The sequence below is a fragment of the Rhipicephalus microplus genome, chromosome 3, assembly GCF_043290135.1.
Source record: "Rhipicephalus microplus isolate Deutch F79 chromosome 3, USDA_Rmic, whole genome shotgun sequence".
Taxonomy (NCBI): domain Eukaryota; kingdom Metazoa; phylum Arthropoda; class Arachnida; order Ixodida; family Ixodidae; genus Rhipicephalus; species Rhipicephalus microplus.
In genome coordinates, this window is record NC_134702.1 from 239,806,121 (window position 1) to 239,828,037 (window position 21,917).

At 44.0% G+C, this 21,917-nt stretch overlaps 1 protein-coding gene across 8 annotated transcripts in view; it reads left to right on the plus strand.

Annotated features, from left to right (window-relative positions):
* The window catches only part of LOC119168997 (serine/threonine-protein kinase haspin homolog), a 133,872-nt gene extending 119,485 nt beyond the window's left edge, over positions 1–14,387 (plus strand). For all 8 annotated transcript variants that reach the window (XM_075890841.1, XM_075890842.1, XM_075890843.1 and 5 more), the window contains 4 exons: positions 1,264–1,492; positions 6,213–6,300; positions 10,491–10,696; positions 13,880–14,387. In XM_075890841.1, the coding sequence (XP_075746956.1) occupies positions 1,264–1,492; positions 6,213–6,300; positions 10,491–10,696; positions 13,880–14,091 (735 nt within the window). In that variant the 3' untranslated portion in view covers positions 14,092–14,387. The remainder of the gene's footprint in view (positions 1–1,263; positions 1,493–6,212; positions 6,301–10,490; positions 10,697–13,879) is intronic.
* Positions 14,388–21,917: the final 7,530 nt, after the last annotated feature.

A 21,917-nucleotide genomic window follows, 5' to 3' on the forward strand; every position in this document is an offset into this window, starting at 1 on the left:
CCGCGCACAAAATTACGCACCCTCCGTCTACTCACTCATTCGCCCGGTGTGACAAGGCCACTTGCTGCATCACGCTTTCGGTAAAATACAGCACCACACAGTTTCTCTGAAGGCTTACGCCACCACTGCTGGCTATATAAACCAAAGCTCTTGGTTTCATGATTGCTTCTCTAACTGTTCGAGCACAGCATCAGCATGCTTGCCCTGCTGTTGCCACCAGGTTAATAAGCGATCGTTATGTTTTATGTTGCGATCCGTCCTTTATCGACTCCGCATCTCACAGATCAATCGATTAAAAAGTACGCTGAGCGTAGAATTCTTGAGTAGAGCAATGTTTGTAGCACCTGTGCTTTGACGCAAATATACTCAGCAGTGTCGCGAGAAAAACAAAAGCCTGTGTCTTTAATTTAGGCTCGCAATGTACCGTGCATGTATTAATATAGATATTCCAACGTTGAGCACTCCACTGTGTTGGGCTTTTCGCAGACGTCTCTGCCAGAGTATTAAAATAAACTGAATTTACTGTGTTATTGCGATTTCTTTATTTTCGTGTTTCGCTCGCGTCTGAAGCTACCAGAATCCGAACTTCACTGAGTTTTCATTTCGCATGTCAACCACTCTCAAGCACTCACCACACGGTTTTGTTAAAATAGGCGTGGCGAAGACGGCTGAATAATTCCCCACAATGCTTTACCGCAACCTCCAGTGTGCGGCAACATCGACCGCGAATAACGTTCGAAAAGGAATAAAATTTATTCGGTGTTTCGTTAGGCACGTCACCCTTCTATTTTCTGCCATGGCTGTGCCCAAATACGGCGCAGTCAAACTAGGTAACGAATGGTGGGCGCAGAAAAAAACGGTTCAACTTTAGTATCACGCAGAGGCACACGAAGTGTACATAGCCCTATTATCATGGCCGTCGGAAGCGACACCTTCCTCGTATTAGTCTGAAGCAAACCGCAGGATGCTGAAGCAAACTTACAGGATTGCTCGGAGGTGACTCAGGTGAATACCACCTATGTGTGTGGTGGTTTGCAGTACCGACGGACGTGAAATGGCACTGAGGGCCGACTCGCTGTGTTGAACACCACTGCTAAAGAGCATGACTTGTAAAAAAAAAAGTCATTATGGAGTGTATATAACGGGAAGAAGTGGTCTATATGAATAGGGAGTTATGGGTTGCTTTACCAAGCACGTGATTTTCTATGAACCAATGATGAAAGGTTGACTTGTTCACAGTTCTCTTTAAATTACTGTGCGCAGCTGAAGCCCGCACAAGCGATAAGCATCATCGGCCAGGTCGCGTGCACCTTGGCAGTCGCCGAACGGGAGCTCCAGTTTGAGCACCGGAACCTGCTCGAGGAAAACATCAAGGTGCTGCCTTCTACCTCCAAGAACCACCACTTCCTCATTGACGGCCGCACTTGTTGCGTCAAGGGAGCCGGTATCAAGGTCACCCTTATAGATGACAACTTCAGCCGCCTGACTTACAGTACGTTTCTTACACCTTCAAGTAAAGACCTTCGCACGTCATGGTGCAAAATGCGCAGTAGGTGCACCGCTTTATTTGCTTCAGTGATGGCATAGTGGTAATATTTCCGTCGGCTCAACGTAAGGTCTCTCTGCTTCGCCGATTTTAAGATATCATGGTGAAATTTTGTTAGACGAGAGAGGAATATGGAAGAAATGCTGTTAATTCCGGCCGAAGGCTCTAAATTTGTAGGGTGGGATTGTACTGCGTTACGAATAAATGGAAGGTATCCTCAAGAAGCCACTTTCCAGGCCCCATAAGAAATTTTAGTTTGACCGTGGGAGTTGTTTTGTGTGCGATAAGGCGCATTATGCCGCAAACGTTTTTCAATAAGTTCATTACGAGCTGAAAAAATTGTTTTTCTGAAGCGGCACAAAACGAGGATAGGAGGAGGCGACCTCGAAAGCCTTTCTGCTCCCCCGCGTAGCCTTCGTAAGCGAAATCACTCCCCTACCCTCTGTGGCATCGGACCAAAACGTCACGTGCACATGACGTGCCCGAACAAGCACAACCACCAAGCCCACGAGCGGCGGTTGTGTTGACCAGTGTTATTTTGTGGTGTACTGCCTGTTTCTGCGGGATGGTTTGGAAACGCTTGCTTAGGCGCGGTAGAATAGATGAGCACAATGGGTGCGCCAACATGTAAAAGCGTTACTTTCACTTCCACGGCTGTAGTCTGCTCAATGCGCTGACCGAGGGGACACAAACGCTGGCGAAACTCCGGCACATAGCCCCGTACGTCGTTTCAATTCACACAAAAAAAGACGCACACATTGCCTTAATGCGTCGCATTGTTTATCTCAAAATTTATTAGTCTCTTCAAGCAAGAAAATTACACTAATTACGCTTCTTGTGTTAAATAATTTTGCCTTCTCACGTGCCCCTGTTGGCAACGTCAGAGCGCGGTCGTCTACGTAGAGGGCCAACGTTACTGCACTGCCATGTACGTAGTAAAATTCATAGGTGTGCACTTCATGCCCCCATTCTCTGGGCGCACGCCCACGAAAGGAAAGAGAGGGGCAGCATCCACCTTGAATTAATTCCCAATTTCGCAGTGCGTAGCATTGCAAATTTCGGCAGACGTGATCGTTAACGCGCCATCTATATACGCATTGCGCTTGTCAGCTCAAAATTGTCAAACCTGGTGAGTGGCCCTTTAAAGCCAGCGGTACGCGCCAAGTAATCAGTGAGCAGCATAGCTACGTATTTGGTTACGTTTGCTACGGTTGCCGCGGCAGAATAACTGACTGGTGTGTTATATATATGATCCCTACAATTACTCACGCTGACAAGAAGTAAACCTCTTGTCACTTCGATATATGAGGGTGCACCATCTTGCCGTGTCTGACGCCCCCGTGAGCTAGCATTTCTGATTTGCGAAAAATGTGTTGGAACAAGGGCGGCTCTCGTTGCATCAAGCTGCTCGTAATCACGCAAATATTGCGATGCGTCAATTAGGCAAAGGCTGTGTCTCGCCACCTTATGATAAGCTCTTGTGAATAGTTTTTACCGTGTTATGAACACTCCTTTGGTAAGGTGATGGTCCTTTGCTCCTGGTGTCTGTATACCTCTAACGAGGCCCATTTCTGTCACGGTCGGAAAGAAATTATTATATTACTATGCAGACGCCCGTTTCTAGTCATTACAAACCATGTTGTGCTCTGCAGGCTGCCAACATTTAAGGACTTTCAAGGAAGACTTGGGCGATGGGCATTGCGGTTTCAGGAGTAGACGTTCTCCGTAGTGTACAAATCTGGCAAGTTGCACTGCGATTTAAACTGTTCATCACGACACCCGGTTGATTTGGAAACCGATTATTACATCTTAGACATCAAGTGTTCACTGCATGGGGCGGCGAAGATCGCCAAAATATATCAATCCTTTCTATAATTAACGTTTTGTACACCCGCATCTTACGCAGTGCTGGGGCAGAAGTTATTCTATAGTCGTGCCTTGGCTACTCCCCAAGGACCTCCTAGAAGAACTTCACGAGGCCCCTACTTCTGCACATTTAGGCATCTCCAGAACCTGTCATTGCGTTGGACACAAGCATTCTGGAAGGGCTTTTGTCGTTCAATTCGCTACTACCGGGCAGCTTATGACTCGCGCCAGCGCCGAAACAAGACTGCGACTCCCCCTGCCGGTCGCCTTCAAGTTGTGGCCGAGCGGTGTTATGGAGTGGGGTTAGACTTGGCAGGTCTTTTTCCGACTTCGATGTATAGAACTAAACGGATGGCTGTTGCTACGTATTTCGACACTTGGCGTGTAATCGCTCAATCGCTACCGACCAGCTGCGCGACGGACGTTCGATTTCGTTCCCTACGACATGTCTCGTGTTGTTGCCGGCGTATACTTCAATCTTGTGCTTCTGGACGTAACTCTACGACTTATGTCTACACTCATAAGCTCATACGCACGGACACAGCGAGATAGGAATACCGATTTTCCTCCGGGCTTTCTCGTTCATCTAATGCTCTGGTTGCGTTGTGATCACCTCTGCGAGAAGCTTTTATTGCTGAACGTTGGGCCCTACAAAGCGCCGCGCCGCGTGACAAGCCCTTCTATCTACAACAGGCAGTGGTATAGTGCTTTGCCGCCCGAGGTGCCACGGGTGGCGAAAGTGCCCTCAGCGGTGGGCGCAGAATTAACACCAAAAGGTGAAGACGGCGATGTTGCTGTTGTGAGGCTTAGTCTGATCTGCCCTAAAGACCTGCATTCCTGTGCGCTGTGTGTAGTGTCCACCTGACCAGTGCTTACTAAATAATTACTTCTTGTAACAGTATTACATAAATGCAATAACCCTATTACTTAGCACTCGCTAGAATACAGCGCCAAGAAACAGGAAAGAAGGCACCGAGTAGCCGTATTGCATGGGCATATCCTCCAAAGTTACTTTCTAAAGATATGCGTGCCCCTGCCACATTGTCATGATAATACATTTCGTAGTTAGTTGAGGGGTCATATTGAGTGCCTTGGAACTTTTAACGTGTTTCAAGGCTAAGTACTCGGTCGCTGTACTCTCGCACAGAAATGTGGGCACCTTGCTTGATAACTTTGTGCATGTATCAGTGCTTAACACTGAATTTCACACCCTCTAAAACACCATGGTTTCATGCAAGCCATTCGTAAGATTGTTCCTTGCACGCAAACGCAAGGTGCTTGTGCTCTGCGTAGCTTCATTTATGGCCGCGGGTTCTCTGCTACCCAAATATTGTGGGTTGAAGTGTGTGTGTTCCCGTAGAGATGGAATATAGTGTGAAAGCGGTGCACTAAAGTTCTGCTGATGTTCGAAAGGAGTTAGTAGTTACAGTACCTGCATTTTGCGTTTATCGTAAAATGCTAGACAATTTCAAGGGAGTATACTGAACGTTCATATCAAATCACAGATGATGCTTCAGTGAGGATGCTTCCTAGTCGATGAATAGGCAACCGTGACCTCGTCGCGAAAATCTCGGGTAATATATACTGATCATGTTAAGCACGCAAAAATTGTTTCTTTTGTTATTGCTGTTGCAGATGTGCCTGACGTACACATGAACCTCCAGTATACTACACTGGAATATTGTTTTTGTGCCACAGCATAGGAATAAAGTAGTGGAAGTTCATATAACAAGAATCAAAGCTGCTTCTGCTTTAGACAAATGGAAATTACATTTATAGCTCATTAGACAAATGTTCTTCGAAAATAGTGAACAAAAGTGACAATGAAAACTGATATTGATGTTTCGACACATTTGGCTAGCGTAAAACAAAACGCATCGTTGTGAGACGAAAAACAAACAAAAACGTGAAGGATACTTCCTCATGTTTCAAAGCATTTTCGATACCTAAAACACCGGTTGTATAAAGAAACTTTGAATCTTCGTCCATATTTTTTTAAATATTTGGATAGAGAACAACGAGAAGAAGTGCATGGTGTAGCGGCTTGTGGCCAGCTAAACGACGACCGCCGCAGGCATTTGTGGGTGGCGCAGGGTCTCTCGTGCACTCAGGCGGATGCAGGTGCAGGCTGACACGGAAATATTCGAAGTTTTTGTAAGCGGGCCATCTCTGGTAGTCACCGTTGAAGCCTGTTCGTATTTAAAAAAGTGTTCATTCATTTATTGGGCTGTGTTACGTGGTCGAGACTGGTTTCTAGTAGTACTATTTTTTAGCGTTTTCATTCACTCGAATACACAAAACCTATATTATTCACAGTTCATGATGTGCTCATCGCGACATACCACACTGAAAGTGTCGGAACGTGGCACCGGAAATTGCATCGCTGGAAAGCCTTGTTCGTACGACGCAGCCGTCGTTTTCGGAGGATGATGGCAGTCACAATAACGACAGCTGTTGTGTTCAGCATTTGTGAATAAACTTGTCATTCGTAGTGTAGTAAATCTAGCTGATTCGTTTTGCACACTGCACACTGTTCGAGCACTAAGCAGTACAGTCTAGTTCTTCCACCCTCTCGTCCACGTCTTGCTTGTGTCACTACGCTTAACACGCCGTAAGGCCACTATCTTTGTTTCAAGGTTCAGCGAGTTGACTTGTTCTGGGTTGACACGTGTAGAGGTTGAACCCTCTGTGGCTTTGTGCGATACACCTTATTTATTTCGCCTTTACCGTATGCTGCATATTGAAGTAAGTAGAATATACGATGGACTTGAACTGATTTACGGAATTCTTCCTTTCACAGACAACGAAATATTCTTGCGCATGAGGAACTACAATTGCGTCTACAAAGACAAGACTGCGCAATACCTCACCCTGGAACGGATCATCAAGTGAGAAAACGAGCCCAATTTTTGATTTTTTAAAATTTTGGATTTCACAGTATGCCTTCCCTGGAATGGGCGAAATAAAATTATGTATTTTTTGCCAACGTTTATGACGGGCCCTCTACTGATAATTCGTTTCGTTTCACGGAAACTTTGGTGCTTAATCATCACGTAAAAAATTTGTAAAAATAACTAATAATCAGAACAATTTTATAAGACGAATGCAGGGTCCCTATGGCTTCATATAAACGTCTTCCAACAAACCTTTCAGCGTCTCGATAAATACGTGGGAAGGACTTCTGAAAAAAAAAAACGGGCCCTTAGAAACACCCCACTTATCAGTGAATGCCCTCTCCACACTTGTTCATTAAAAAAATTTTCAACACTTGCTAGCTTCCCCACATGCGGCGAAGAGCAATAAACACCTACACTATTCATACTGAAAGCTTCACATACCGCTGCGGTTTTCCTGTGAGAGAAAGTGAGCTTGCGAAAAGGATCTGAAAAACCCAACGAGGTTAAACATAAACCAAGTTACTAGAAAATCGAATTGCCAGGGGTCATTTTCAAAAGGAATGCAGTTCTGATGTGTTCTTCCTGAAAACAAATTGGCAGACTCCACGTATAGTGGAAATCGATTATTTGCGAAGCACGAATTAGGAAGGTTGATATATCACATTAAAATCAGCACAACATTACGAGGCGGAGATAACTTATGCCGTACATCACTTTCTTGTCATGATTATCATGTTTGGGCGTGTCATTTATCTTCGCGATCTATTAACGTCACCTAATACCAAATTTGGTATAGTTGAAGCTAGCGAAACAGCCGCAAGCCCGTCATACGCGTGATATGTTGTCATGTCTTTACAAGACAGGCGTGTCGTTATTATCATGTTTTCACCAGTCATATACCTACGTCACCCATTGATGTCCCGTAATACCAAAATTGGTATATGTGAAGCTAGCGAAACAACCGCGAGTGCACTATGATCGTAGCATGTAGTCATGTTTTACATGACACGCATGTCCTGATTATTATGTTTGCACCTTTGTCATCAATTCATGTCCCATAATACCAAATTTGGCTTATGTGAAGCAAGTGAAACAGAAATGAGCGCACCATGAAAGGCCCAATATACTCCGACGTAACTTAGACATGCCCACGCTGGGCGCAGCGACGCTGCGCTAGGGAAACGCGGGCACTCTTCAGTCTCACGCCAGGCGCGACCGGCCTGACCAGCGCCCGTCGGCGCGGCCCGGCGGCAACTGGAGCGCAATGTGACATGGTGCATTTCGCACCGACAGCGTTACCCTGACAGCACCGTGTCTGCCTCTCTTCGTGATGAAGGGACGCCGTATGCGCTCAAATGTGCATGCGAGAATAATGGAGTATATGGCAGGCAGATCGACACCTGGCGTGGCACAGTTGGCAGGACGCGATGAAGTGAACACCGGCGTGCACTTGCGTTAGGTCACGTCGAAGTGTATTCGCGCCTTGAATGTAGTTTGTAGTCATGCTCTTACATGACACGCATGTCATGATTATCAAGTTTGCACCAGTCAGATACCTTCGTCATTGATTCACGTGACGTAATACCAAATTCGGCATACGTGCAGCTAGCAAAACGGACACGAGCGTATCATGAGTGTGGCAAGTAACCATGTTGTTACATGACACGCGTGTCACGATTACCATGTTCGGATGTGTCATTAACCCATCTCGTCCGTTTGCGTCACGTAATACCGAATTCGGTACATATGAAGCTAGCAAAATGGCCACAAGCATATCATGAGCGTGTCATGTATCATGTTTTTATATTACACGCATGTCACGATTATTATGCTTGCACCAGTCATATACCTTCGTCATTTATTCACGTCCCGTAATACCAAATTGTGTATACGTGAAACTAGCGAAATGACCACGAGCGCACCATGAGCGTGGTGTGTAGTCATGGCGTACATGAAAAGCATGTCATGACTGCCGTGTTAGGGTTTGTCATTTCTGTTCGCCTTGCGGTCATTTCATGTCATACCAGGTTTTAAAGACGATAGTCTTTCTTGGGAACATTCGGCGCAAAACTTTTGGTATATCTGTCTGTCTGTACATTTGTCTCTTTGTCTGCCCTTAACGGTGCCCTAAACGGCACCAAAGTGACCAAACGATACTCCAAACGGCCGACCTCATCCGCAACGCCCACCAATAATGCTCAAGATTCAGCGTTCATACTTGTGCGATTGTCAAACAATTATCGCGCATATCTGCGGCACCATAACACGGGAATATTCTGTATGTGTGTCTCTTACTAGGAAAGGCATACATAAGTAATTCTAAGGACCATAGCGTTTATCACGTTGCGCTGACCATGCAACGCTTGCACGAAAAGACAAGTGTTTCCAACGCTTTACTAAGGCGACACGGTGGTGGAACTTACTCATCGCCCTGGGTTCTACACCTTATCACCTCCGAGACGGGCGCGCAGGGTGTGCGCGCTTCGTTTTTCAAGATAACTGCCAGATAGCGCTCATGTCTCACGTGTGACATGACTTGAAGCGCTCGTTTGCCTCTGATGCACGCACGAAGCACTCTAACGGAGTGCCTCCATAATACCATTCGCGGCGGCAACCGACGGCAACCGACGGCAAGCGGCGCGAATTGTGACATGCTGCATTTCGCGCTGATGCGTTACCCAGACAACAAACACTGCGTCTCCTTGTTTTCGTGACGTAGGGATGCTGGACGCGCTGAAACGCGCATGCGTCAAAGCAACGCAGCGCCTACGTTGCTTTGCGAGTATATGTCAGGACCGGCGCCTGGCGTGGCAACGCTAGCGTGACGTGGCGAAATGAACGCCGGCGAGCACGCGCACCGCGTGACGTCGAAATGTATTGGCGCCTTGACTGTGGCGTATAGTCATGTTCTCACATGACACGCATCTGATGATTATCATGTTTGCACCCGTCATGTGCACATACCTTCATCGTCCATCGGCGTCGCGTAATGCCAAATTTGGCATATGTGAAGCTAACCAAATGGCCATGAGCGCATAATCAGCGTGGCATGTAGTCATGTTGTTACATGACACGCATGTCGTGATTAATTATGTTTGCACCAGTATCATACCTTCGGCATTCATTCACGTACTGTAATACCAAATTTGGTATACTTGACACTAGCAAAACGGCCGCCAACGCATCATGGGCGTGGCATGTAGTGATGTGTTTACATGACACGCATGTCAGGATTTTCATGTTAGGGTCTGTCGCTTGTGATTGCCAGGCAATCATGCCATGCCTTACCAGTTTTTCAACGTGCCATGTGAGCGAAACCACCGCAAGAGCCGCAAGACCATGAAATGTAAATTGTGACATTCATGACCCACAGCTAGTAATTTTTATGTTTTGACTACTCGCTTAGTCTCGTCATACAGTCAAGTTATGCCATACTAATTTTGGTATCAATACCATTAGCGAAATCGCCAGGGGAGCTAAGAGTCGTAGGCGGCTAGATAGATACATATGCTCAAAGTCACCGAAGTTCGCTGAGAAATTTAAAAAACAAACCTACAGTGAGCGATTTAGCATTTTTCCCGCTGGGAAGTTAAACTCCCGAGGTTGTCGTAACAAAGATCGGCCACACGTTGCAATAATACCGATAGCTGAAGTGCAGTCGGGTCAGTGGCGTATTATAGAGACTTCAAAATTCCGACTTAGCAGAATGAATTTCTACAAAAAGTATGTATCTGTTTGCGACTCTAGTTTTTAGTCGACTCACCTTTACTGATGATGTACAATACGGAGTAAGTATTGGGATATCTTCTCACTCTGGCCATTTCGATTGTGCATAGGACAGGTTTTCTACTGCAGGGTTTCTAGAACACACCTGCTTCGGGGAAGAAAATTTCTGAGGTCACCCGTATAGGCCATTTATATAGAAGGGAAGCTTTCTTCAATATTTACTGAATTGTGGTCAATTTTCTTAGTGGCCAGCGTTCCTCTCTCAAAGCATGCGCAGGTGAATCCATTTATCGGTACACAGAGAAAAATATATACCTACATGGCAGCTTTCTGTGGTTGTTTAATCGCCCAAATCCATATTGAGGTGTCCTTTAACGAACACAAGGTTAAAGTGTACTTTCCAGTTATACTTTGTTTGATCGTACATAATGGCTGAGCGTGGGGTGAACGAGCAGGAACCGCTGGGACTTGTTTCACCCGGAGACGAATGCTCTGTGGCTGGCCTACCTGTGCGGCCACCTGAGCGACTACCTGACCGTTCCCAACCCTACCGGCGAGTGGCAGCGCAGGCTGGAGCTGCTCGCATTCATGCAGCGTGACCTGCATCGGGTTCACTCAGCCGACGAGTTCGTGTGGCTGTACATCAACAAGATCGGCCATGGTGAGATCTTTCTTCGCAATCCAAGAATATTGTTAGAGCAGAATGTGGCGGATCTGTAATCCTTCTTTCCCCCATAAAAAATACAGAAGGAGACTACGCTCGCCATTCGTCATTGCCGCTAAATTTGACGCCGCGCGTCATTGTTTAATGAACCTGAGAGAGAATAGATAAAAATTCCTCACTGATGCCTGACCTTCTTTTTTTCTGCAGGTGCACATCTCTTGTATTAAGGGGTTAGTTTGACTTTGAAATGGATCCAGCAAAATGAATGAATTCAGAAAAAACACGCGTAATTTTTGAAACTCTACAGCTATTGCCACACTATAGGGTTGCATACAACGCGCCGTTTATGTTGGTGTGCTTTTCAAGTTATTTATACGGTCGTTTCTTAGAACAACTTCGATTGCATAGTAAACTGCATCACCACGATCACAAGTAGAGAAATTTAAGCTTGTTGAAGGTAGCGTATTTCAGAATAACGAGTTCAACATGGGATGAGGAATTTTTGAACAATAGATGTCGAGGAGCCAATGTTTCGAGAAGTACACTTGGAGTTTCTGAAAAGAGTTACTGACTTGGAAAGCACAAAAAATTTCTTGATGATGTGTCAGCTCCAGCGACATACACGGCTCACACATTTTCGATATCTTCAGTCGTCTCCTGGACATTAGCCGTATTTGGATACCCTATTGAAATCCGCCTTTATCACGAGGAATTTCAGGCCCTTTTACACTCAATTGCCATACCCATTGACTAGGTCATTTGTCTCACGAACGGGTGCTCTTTGGCCTTACACCAATAAACACTGTATATCACATTCAGTAACATCATGAATATCCTACTCAAGGGTCAGATATGAAAGAGCACATAGTGTGCAGTATGGGGATGGGGAAGGGTGTTCAGTTTTGAAAAGTGTGAAAAAAATGCCGCCTGCATGTTCCCAAGGGGGGAACTCGACTAAATGTATCGCAGAGTAGTGGGGGTATCACGTGAATATGAGTCAGTGAGAACAAATTTGTTATGGTCCAGTGTAGACGCTGAAGTTGCCACGCGTCACCCGGCTACTCCCACGTGGGGACCGGCAGGTCTAGCCTGATGGCCCTGTCGCGGGCACACCGGACGGCCACGATTTGGTGCTGAAGGTATGGGCTGTGCAGAAGCGCATCCCACTCGGGTTTGCTATAAGTCGGTCCAAGCGACCCGCACTCCCAGAGCATGTGTGCTAGTGTAGCGGTCTGGCCGCAAGCGGCACAGGCGGCATCGGGGAATTTGTGTGAATAAATTGCATTTAGGTATGCTAACGACGGGTACGAATGGGTTTGAAGTAAGCGCGACGAGACGGCCTGTGCTCTATTGAGTTTTGAATGTGGCATTGGGAATGCCTGCCTCGCCATGTACTAATACTTGATAATCTCGTTGTGTGTAGTAGGTGTGTCTTTATGTCCCACGTCGTCGGCACTGGAGCCGTCGCCCAGGTCGAGAGCAGCGCGGCCAGTGAGTGCGCGCGCTGCTGTGTGGGCCGACTCGTTCGGGTTCAGTGCAACGCCGTTTACGGAGCCGACATGCGCGGGGAACCAATGTATGGTGTGAGGGACAATCGTATCGCTGGTGGAGCTGTATGGTATGGTTTGGGAATGCTTAATTGTTATTTTTTGTTATTCTCATCTATTGAATGAAAGAGAAGCGTTGACTTCAACGTCAAGTGAAAGCCAGGTAAAGGCGCCCTTGACTGAATTCCTAACTAGAAATTCATTGCCTACATATACGGGGTGGCTACTGAACGGTTGTGCAGCGCGAGCAGTCATTTTTTTTTTCTTCACACGCTACCTGCCATCGACCTTGCTAAGCGAGAAAGGGGAAGGTGGGTGACTAGGAGCGACAGTTTTCTTGAGCTGGCACGAGACGCGAGCATGCGGCACGAGTCGCGGTCGTGCACAATAGTGAGGGTGTGGACGGCGCCACCGCGGACGCCGAAGCGCGACATCATGCGACTAAGAAGTGCTCTGCATTAAAAAACAACAGAGACGTTCGCACAGGCCAGAAACGGGTCGCACAATCTAAACGTTGCTGAACGACATACAGGGAATGGTGCCCATGAGTACGACGCGACAGCAGGTAATACCGAGCAGTTTCCCAAATATGTGATAAGCACCAACATATGTGTCCATGATCCTCCCTTCTTGTCTCAGAAGCATGACTTACTAACTTTATTAGGCGCTGCCACATACAGAGTATTGCCTAATAGCACATACATAATCTGCCCATATCTTGATAACAGCGATATCATAACTGTTATTAACCAAAAAGTGGCTTTTAGAAATCGCGAGATCCTGCCAGAGTACGACGAACTTTAAATCTTAAGGTAAGACAGGCGATCGGTGAGGAGGGGCATTCCTATTCCTGTAAGGAAAGGCATATTCATTATCCCAGATGTCAGCCTATCACGATGGAATTCTATAAACGTGTATTCGGTATGATGCTTCAGAGATGCCGCTGTTAGTAAGATCACGTGCTACATGACGCTAACAGGCAGAAATTGTGGTTAACGCTCGCTGTAAAGGCAACTGGTGGCGCTGACTAACACTGGCAGGTTAAATTGCATTTGTATACCCTATAAAGTGTAACAGGGTATGACCGCCCTTACGCTCAGTTGGTAGAGCATCGAATGCGTTATTACAAGGTTGTAGGTTTGGTCCCTGATAACGTCAAGATATATTCTGGTCTACTTTTTCTTTCTTAACGCTTACACTAGAATTGCTACTAATTATATCGCCAATACTTTTTGGCATCATTGTCTATTCTCATTATTATTCTGTCCGACAACGTAAATTGAGCCTTTATATTTCCGCTTGTTTCCTTTGTTAACCTTTTATTGCATTTTTGATGAGGCCCTTAATTTCGCTTGTTTAAATGATCACAAATTCGGCTTCTTAGTTAAACAATTTTCGGAAAGATAGTCGTGAACGTACTTGTTGTATTTAGTTTCGAGCAATCACTACCAGTCTTCAGGAGAAAGCTGACACCACAAAGACAAAGTAACGGTAACTGTCACACAATTAGTGCTAAAAAAAGAAATAGCTACCAATCGGTATATCACGATATACTAAAGTAACCCGTGGTGTAACGCATTAACTTGGTGTACCAAATTCGCACGTCATTTTTGTGCACTGCTTTCTGTGACAGTTCACGCAGATCACGGTTACCAGCCCCACAGTTGGGGCGGCCGCCGCCCGTCCGGTCCGCCAATTTACACGGGCCTTCTCAGCCTGCTGCGCTGGAGAGACAAGAAGAAGAATGAGGACGACAACCCACCGGGACATTCGGCGAGTCCGCACGCTCATCGTAGCGGAGCTTCCAGCGCTCCACCAGAACTCGATAAGGAGCAGAATAAATAGTTACGCGTTCGCCGAGTGCTCGCCGCTGCTTCAGGCCAGGTGATCTTGTGGCGTATTTAAAGCGCACTATATGATAAATAGGCTCGAAACTTGAAGCACACCTTTCTTCTTTTTCTCTTGCAGGAGAAACAGTGTTTGTTTTCTATAGTCATAACTGAATGCCTGCGGTTTTCAGGGGAACATCTTCCCACAATGCCCAAGTCCTATTGGGCATCAAGGCAAAACCCTTGTTCATTTTTATGTGCAACTGTATTGTACTTTCGTGCACAAATAAAGAAAATGCGATCATTAAAAAATAGCGTATATATGTGTGATTGCAAGCTGTAATTGGCACATCGCTAAAGTGATACTCTAAGAATATTGATGTTGACTTCGAATGAAGATTCCCGCGTCTTTGTTGCTGTACTGAGCGCTCAGCCTATGAAAAAGAGCACATACGCACCACGCGTAGGCCTTACATTGCCGCTTCACAATCCTCCGCAAATACTATAGAAATGATTCTGTATCTCACCACTAAAGGTCCTCCATAGCCCGAAAACTTGGAAGGTGAAACTTCAAAATAAAAAATGAATGAATGAACGTTGTTTAGCTTCACTATGCCACTCTTCGTGCGCTTGTGATTTCCATTGTCGCGAAAAAAGTATTTTGTTGCTTTCTCTTGTTGCAACTTGTTTTTACAAATGTCATCAATGGCCCGCACAGAAACCACGTTTGCGCTACACCATGAACACAACATCAGTACTCAGTCGAGACAGTGCTTTGCGTTGGGTTGATGAAAAAAGGGTGACAGAACTGTTTCCGCCGACGAAACACAGCCTAAACACTCCTGCAGTGCGCATGCTTCACAGAAAGTCAGCTAGCATTCCTTCAAGGTACTGATTCCAGGGCACAGGTAAACCTGTTTATTGTAATACTAAGTCATGTTATTGAATGAAAATGACGTTCACATTTTGTTGAATGCAGTCCCTACTATGTCAGTGGTACAAGCGTCTGCGAAAAATGAATGGTTACTTTTAAGATCCCATTCAATCATAGATGAGTGCAGTTTAAGTCAGCGTCCTTTTGAACCACTTCTAAAATTTCTGGTGGGTAAAATACTGGTAAATAACGCCGCAGTCACTTTATCGTACGTACGAGAAGCTGACGAGTTGGAAATATACATGTGACCACGCGACCACGCCCAGTCTGATTAGACAAAGGGGCAGATGGTGAGCGTCTCTAACTGAAGTTGATTGCTCGTGCGTGATCTAGTGAGAGTCATGGATTTTATCTCACAGAAGTGCCGTGACCACGTCAAGTTCATACCTGCAAACATTTTACAACATAACGCGAGAAGTAACAAAAGCAACATAATCAGTGGTTCTCCGACCCACCGCCTGTATATCTTATGTCGCTTTTTTCATAATATTTCCAAATATTCTTTAGGATTCTGTTGTGCCGTTTTCATACGAAGCGTATTGGTGCAAGTGTGTCAAGCGGTAGTCAAGCAGACAGAATTGACAAAACAGTTATAGGAACAACAGGAAGAATGACATTGTTCATTAGAAGTTACCTCAGGTGTGAGGGGGGTGGGTAGAGATGGGTGTTTGTGATGTTTGATTTACGGAGTGAACCCTTTTGGAACAAGCAGACAGTGCACCGATGAAACAGAGACTTTGATGTCTATAATTCAAATGATACATATGTGGAAAAACTACCATCTCCTACTGTTCTACCAGGCAAGTAGAACTATCTCAAACAATGTTTCAACTGTTTAGAGGGTCCCGCAACACCTTTTGAGCATGATCAGACAACGCTGCCAATTGGTAATAAATGCTCCCGACAATATGCGAGTCAAATAATATAGCCCAGCACGTGGCTTGTAATTCACAATGATCAAAGTCATCTAAAAATTGCTTTCTCTACTCTCGACAAATGACGCAAGACGCTCAAGAATCACTCGAAGAAAGCCCCTCTATCAGCCATTGGCTGATTTGAACGCCGCGAGATCACCGCGAGAGGCCGCGGCTTGTACACGCGTGCGCGCGTGATTGCACCGGGAAAGCCGCGCATTCAAAGAAAAAAATGGTCAAGGTTACGAGGGGCGCATCACGTATTTCCTTTGCACCAATATACCTCCCTGCTCAGCTTCTAACGCTTTCATCGAAACGAGACAAGAGAGAATGCAATTGCAGCATCCAGCAAATCTTTGTTATTCCACTCGGACTGGACGGATTCTTAAAATTTTCGCGGCATTGAATTCGTGAGACAATAAACTTTTCCAGTGAATTCACTTCATGGTTACTTGAAGCACTGTTTCAGGGCCTATTTAACAATCTATTAACTGTGCTCGTCAAAAAGAGAATGTTGCAACAGATTTTTTTTTTGCTACGTAGAGTAGCATTTGTGGGAATTCATGAAGAAAAACCGCTTGAAAAACACAATGTGCGAGTCTGTTTAATGCACTCTTTAGAAGCTCTTTCCACGACCTAAGGCAGGAATAATAGTAAACAACCATCTTAACATCACCTTCAATGTTTTATGTGGCATACTAATATGTTCTGTTCCCAGTCACATTCTTTTTCCATAACATATAAACAATTGACCAGGCGTAGTTTAGTTCACTTTTAATGAATGCGAATGACAAAGTTTATTGAATGCGAATGACGAAGACGCGGATGCCGCAACAAATGAGCGTTTTACCACTAATATACATATAGAATTCACGCCGTCACCTCACTTTTATTGTGATAAAAAGGCGGCTGTTCATTATCAATATGCACGTAGAACTCGCTCAAAGACATCTTGCTTGATTTTCTTGGTCCCGCGAAAGTTGTCAATGAATCACTCGTGGTTCTGATGATTGGTTATGCGGGGTTTAACGTCCCAAAACCACCATATGATTATGAGAGACGCTGTAGTGGTGGGCTCCGGAAATTTCAACCCCCTGGGGTTCTTTAACGTGCGCCCAAATCTGAGCACATGGGACTACATCATTTCTGCCTCCATCGAAAATGCAGCCGCCGAAGCCGGGATCTGATCCCGCGACTTGCGGCTCCGCAGCCGAGTACCTTAGCCAGAACAAACGCGGCGGGGCTCTCGGTTCTGATAAGATTCATACCATTAAATCTTTTTTTCGCAATCTTTTTGAACCTTCGTAACAAGTAACATGTGATGCTGGAGGTGCAGGGCAACCATCCAACACTCTAAATGGGGAGACCTCCAGATGGGAGTTTTTGGCTTGTCCTCTAGATCACTCCCATTTGTACATGTTTTTACGCTCTCGAACTGGGAGTAACGAAAAACGCCCAAGTTGTAGGGCATACAAAGAGCGTAGATTGGGCAAAAACTTTACTCCCTTTGTGACTCGGTGAAAAGGAACCCGGAGTGTAATGGTTCTTATTTGGGAGTACTTTCGGTGTAGTTAGGGCATTATTTTACCCCCTTCAAGGCATTTTCAAGAGACAGAGCGGGAGTATTTTAGCCGCGTGACTCTGCTGTTTACCCCTTTTTATATTGTATATTGGAGTAAATAATAGTAAATCTAGGGCGTTTTAGCTCGCCTCGTTCGGGAGTACTTTTGGTATTGAATGGGAGTAACCCATTCACCAAAGTAACACAGAGTTTCTGCCTATGTACTACGAGAGGACACAGACTGAGGAGTTTCAGAATATTTATTATAGAATTTAAATTGCGCTCAAAGTACAACTCTTATGTTCGTTTTTCAGGACTGAGCATAATTATTTACCACAGAATTTGTACAACACGAGCACAACAATTACCATCACATAAAGCACGTAAAGTACAAACACGAATTTTTCATATATTTGTACTATACAGTTGAAAAGTTAAAATCAAATAAAATACAGACATTGAAACAAAATTCACCAACCACAATATAGTATCTGACTAAAGAAATTTTTAAAACCTTTATGGGAAGACCACATAAATCAGTAAAAAGTGTTTTTCTGTGGCTAAGGTGCTGTAGATGACCCTACCCAATAACATATATGTAGAGCTTATGTGGCAGATGAACTTATGGCACTTGTTTTGAATGAAATGCAATGCCAGTGACTACATTTCCATTATGAATTTCTGGACATTTTTTTCCGTAGAACACATGCAACATTTAGAATAAACGGGCAATCCTCAAATGTGTAAATGAATGCACAAATATTCCTACCTAGGAAAAAAAAACATGAAGGCACTATTGGATCAGCTTTCAAGTTTAAGCAAAGCCATTTTCACCGGACTATTCAAAATCAGCTTCAAAGCACAACAGTACAAGAGCGGTTGAATAGTATACTACAATAAGTTTGTTGCTTCAGTACTATTGGCGACCATATCGATCAAGCGTAAAGAAGGCATTCATGAACTAATGAAGAAACGCACATTTCACAGAACTAGGTAATGCATTAAAAGTACTAACAAAACATACAACATTAGAAAACTGGATAGAACAAGCAGACGCAAAGTACACTGCTTTTTCTGTCTGATTTCTTAATGTATGATCTGCTAATGCTTTCTAATTCTTAAATTCAAAATTGTCTAATCTTCAACTTTTTTAGCATATTGTATTTAATATGTAATATGACAATGGGGCAAACCAGCACACGCACACAACAAAATAAAAAATGCAGCATTACAACACCAGAACTTACAATATACAATAGTTATTAGTCGCTGACATCAGCTAGCATACTTGCGTGCAGTTGGGTTATGCCATTTCATAGCGTCCAGCGTTTGCCTGACCACAACGAATATAGCTGAAATAATTTCCACGTGTTTCTCCAAGTTCAAAACTTGTCCTGCTCGTTCATTTAAGGGTCCGAGAACACTCCTGCATATTTATAAGAGTCTGTAGCTTTTCGCGACTGGGCTTGAGGGAATAAAAAAACTTTTTCAAAAGATGTTTTTGAAATGCACTGAATAAAATTGTATTTACGGCAAGAAAATGAATCGATGTAACCACAAAAGTAAAAAATTATTTATGTATATCAATTCTTTGAGGGCTTTCCACACGAACAAAATGAATGGATTTGTTGAAGCATATCTTCTCGAGAATCCTGGCGAGCTCAAAAGACAGAAATAAAATATGTGCAATCAACCTGTTTGACATGCTACAAACTAAAAGTAATTTAGGTGCTGGAGGTGTAGCAGATCGTCTGAAAAAAATTCGATTTGGTTTCGTGCAAAGTGCACATCATCATTATATCCCTTCATAATATGGAATGAACAAAAAAACACAGAATTGTCACACAAACATCATACAAAAGCTTGCATCACGACGCTAAAATACCTTTCATTTTTACCTATACATATTTGTAATTCTTCTTTTGTTTACTCATGTCAAATTTGATTCAGTTATGCTTTATTAAGCGAATAGGTTAGCCCGTTCGGTGGATTTTTATTAGCTTTTTTTCATACATATTGTGACACAAATCTATGTGAGACTCGGGTACAGAAAATCCTGTTCATAATTGCAAGGCTGCATGAAGTCTTCAATGGCTTTTGGGAGGTGAACCTACAGTAGCTATACAGCAGACAGATTACATGTTAACAACTGTTTTAACATCCACTGTTAGCAAAATCTAGTTCAAATATTTTTTTTCATTACACAGCTATTTTGCAAAAATTTTATTCAAGCTATGTTTTGGGGGTGTAGACAGTTTCGAAATGCTGTTGATGAACATGTGAGAATTTAGGTTTTTTCAAAATGTCAAATGGTTTCAAAACAATCATTGCTATCCATTGCATATTGGCAAAAACCTGCACTTGATACACAATTTAAGGGCAAAGGCTAATATACTAATGCTTTTCTGCATTTAAATTTTTTATGTCTTAATACTATTGAGTCCTATTCAAAATGGGCTCGAGTTAGGTGTACCTCTCGGCTGGACACTTGTTGCTAAGTGCCGAAGTCCTTGAAAGAAGTATGTCAAATAGCAGTTGAGGGAATAAATTCAATCCCAAAAAGATTCACAGGTGTTGAAACAACACAGAAAAAAATATGTAGTGAGCTCATTATAAGATAATTGAACTGCAACAATGTTGAGAATGTCAAGCCAGAGGTAGCAGCTCAGCAGGCCCTAATGCAGAGAATAATTTCTTGGCACCTGGTACAATGAATTCAAGTTGCCTGTAAGCTATACACTGTGCCTACAATATTTATTTGAAAAAGCAGAGCTATTGGGGAGCCAATCAAAGCCCTTGCAATGTTCCATTCACAGCTGAGTGCCTTTGAATCGTGCAATACTATTTTGAGTCTAGCGCACTTCCACAGTAACACAGTGACAGAGAAAACATCGCGCAGTATAGCTTGGCAAGATTTTGACCGAGCTTTTCAATGCTAGTGCTCACCCCTATATGCATGAGCTACGCTCAAAATTTTTTTTGCGTACTTTATCGTCACACATTATGATGGACTAACTTATACAGAAATCCAGCTGAGTTTCCTTATCATCGCTGTTCTCATGAAAAAGTCGTCACAGTGACACATGATGGCCACAGCTTGATAGAAACGAAAAGAAACATCAGTACGCACATGAAAACTAATGCATACGTTACCATAAAAGGAAACAGTCATAGGCCAAGTGATATCTGGCCACAGGTCTGCATCTTCTTTCTGAAAGGTGCCAGTGTTCGGCATCAATTATATTTTGTTGCAGCAATTCAGTTGTATTCCAGCTAGTAATAAATGAATGTGACTTTAGAAACACGACAAAATAATAATTATGACTGTAACAAACACAGAGCATGTAGCTGCTAGTGCTTATTGCACTGCCTAGGCTGCTGCGATGAGCTCACACCTTTATAAAGACGTTATTGAACGCAGCACCAGCCTTGTACAGCTTGCAATGTGTCTCAAACATAGAGACGTTAGCAAAAGTTTACAGATCACAGGGTTGCGTGGCAAAACACATCGACGTGCCATCTTGGCATACTGCCTGGTGCAGTGAGCATGCCTGTCCAGTCGTAATCAAGTGGCCTCGCACAGCACTTTATTTGTTGGAGTTACGGCACTCATAGGGAAATGACGACTGAGTGTTGCTTTTTTTGCTCCATCAAATCTACGCCGCTCTTTCACGCAGCAGCTTAGGCAGTGCCAATTTAAGTGCCGAGTGCGTAGTTTTTTTCACGAGTTAGCCTAGCAAAGCACAGTTAGCACCATATAACCAAATGAAGTCAAGCAAAAAAATTAAATTTTCTCAGGCCAGCTTGCACTAGTCACATTGAGCCAAGTTAAACTTGCCTTGTTGCACCGAACTGTCGTAAAAGGTACTCCAGCATAGTGTAGCACAATATAGCATATAAAAGCCAAGCATAAGCAGCATAAATTAAGCTAATTTCAATGAGGCATAGTCGTTTGTTGTTTTCGTTTTAATCCATGTAACGCTTAAATGAGTGGAAGTGAGTCAAGTTAAGTATACCCAAATCTAACTAGGCATAATTGATCATGGTAGCACTTAATTAGCCGAGCCTAATTAGCCTCAATAAGGCAAACCTAATCGCGCTCGAATAATTCAAGTCAAGTTCCCTATGAGCCAAAGAAGACAAGCTCAGGAAGAGGCTAAATACTCTTACTGACTGGGTACAAAATAGGCTTATTTAGGTCTCATATGTTTTGACTGTTGACTCACATGGTTCACATGTGTTGAAGATAAACAGATGAAGCGACGTCTCAACCTTTCGGCCGCTATGCTCCTACAACGGATGTTTCAAATCGTAGCTAAGATTCAGCCTCTCTTGCCACATCGCTTAAAAAAAATGTAGATTTATGGTTCTTTTCAATCAGATTACTTTTTTAAAACGCACGCATTCTGAGTGATCGCACGCTGCAGCAACTA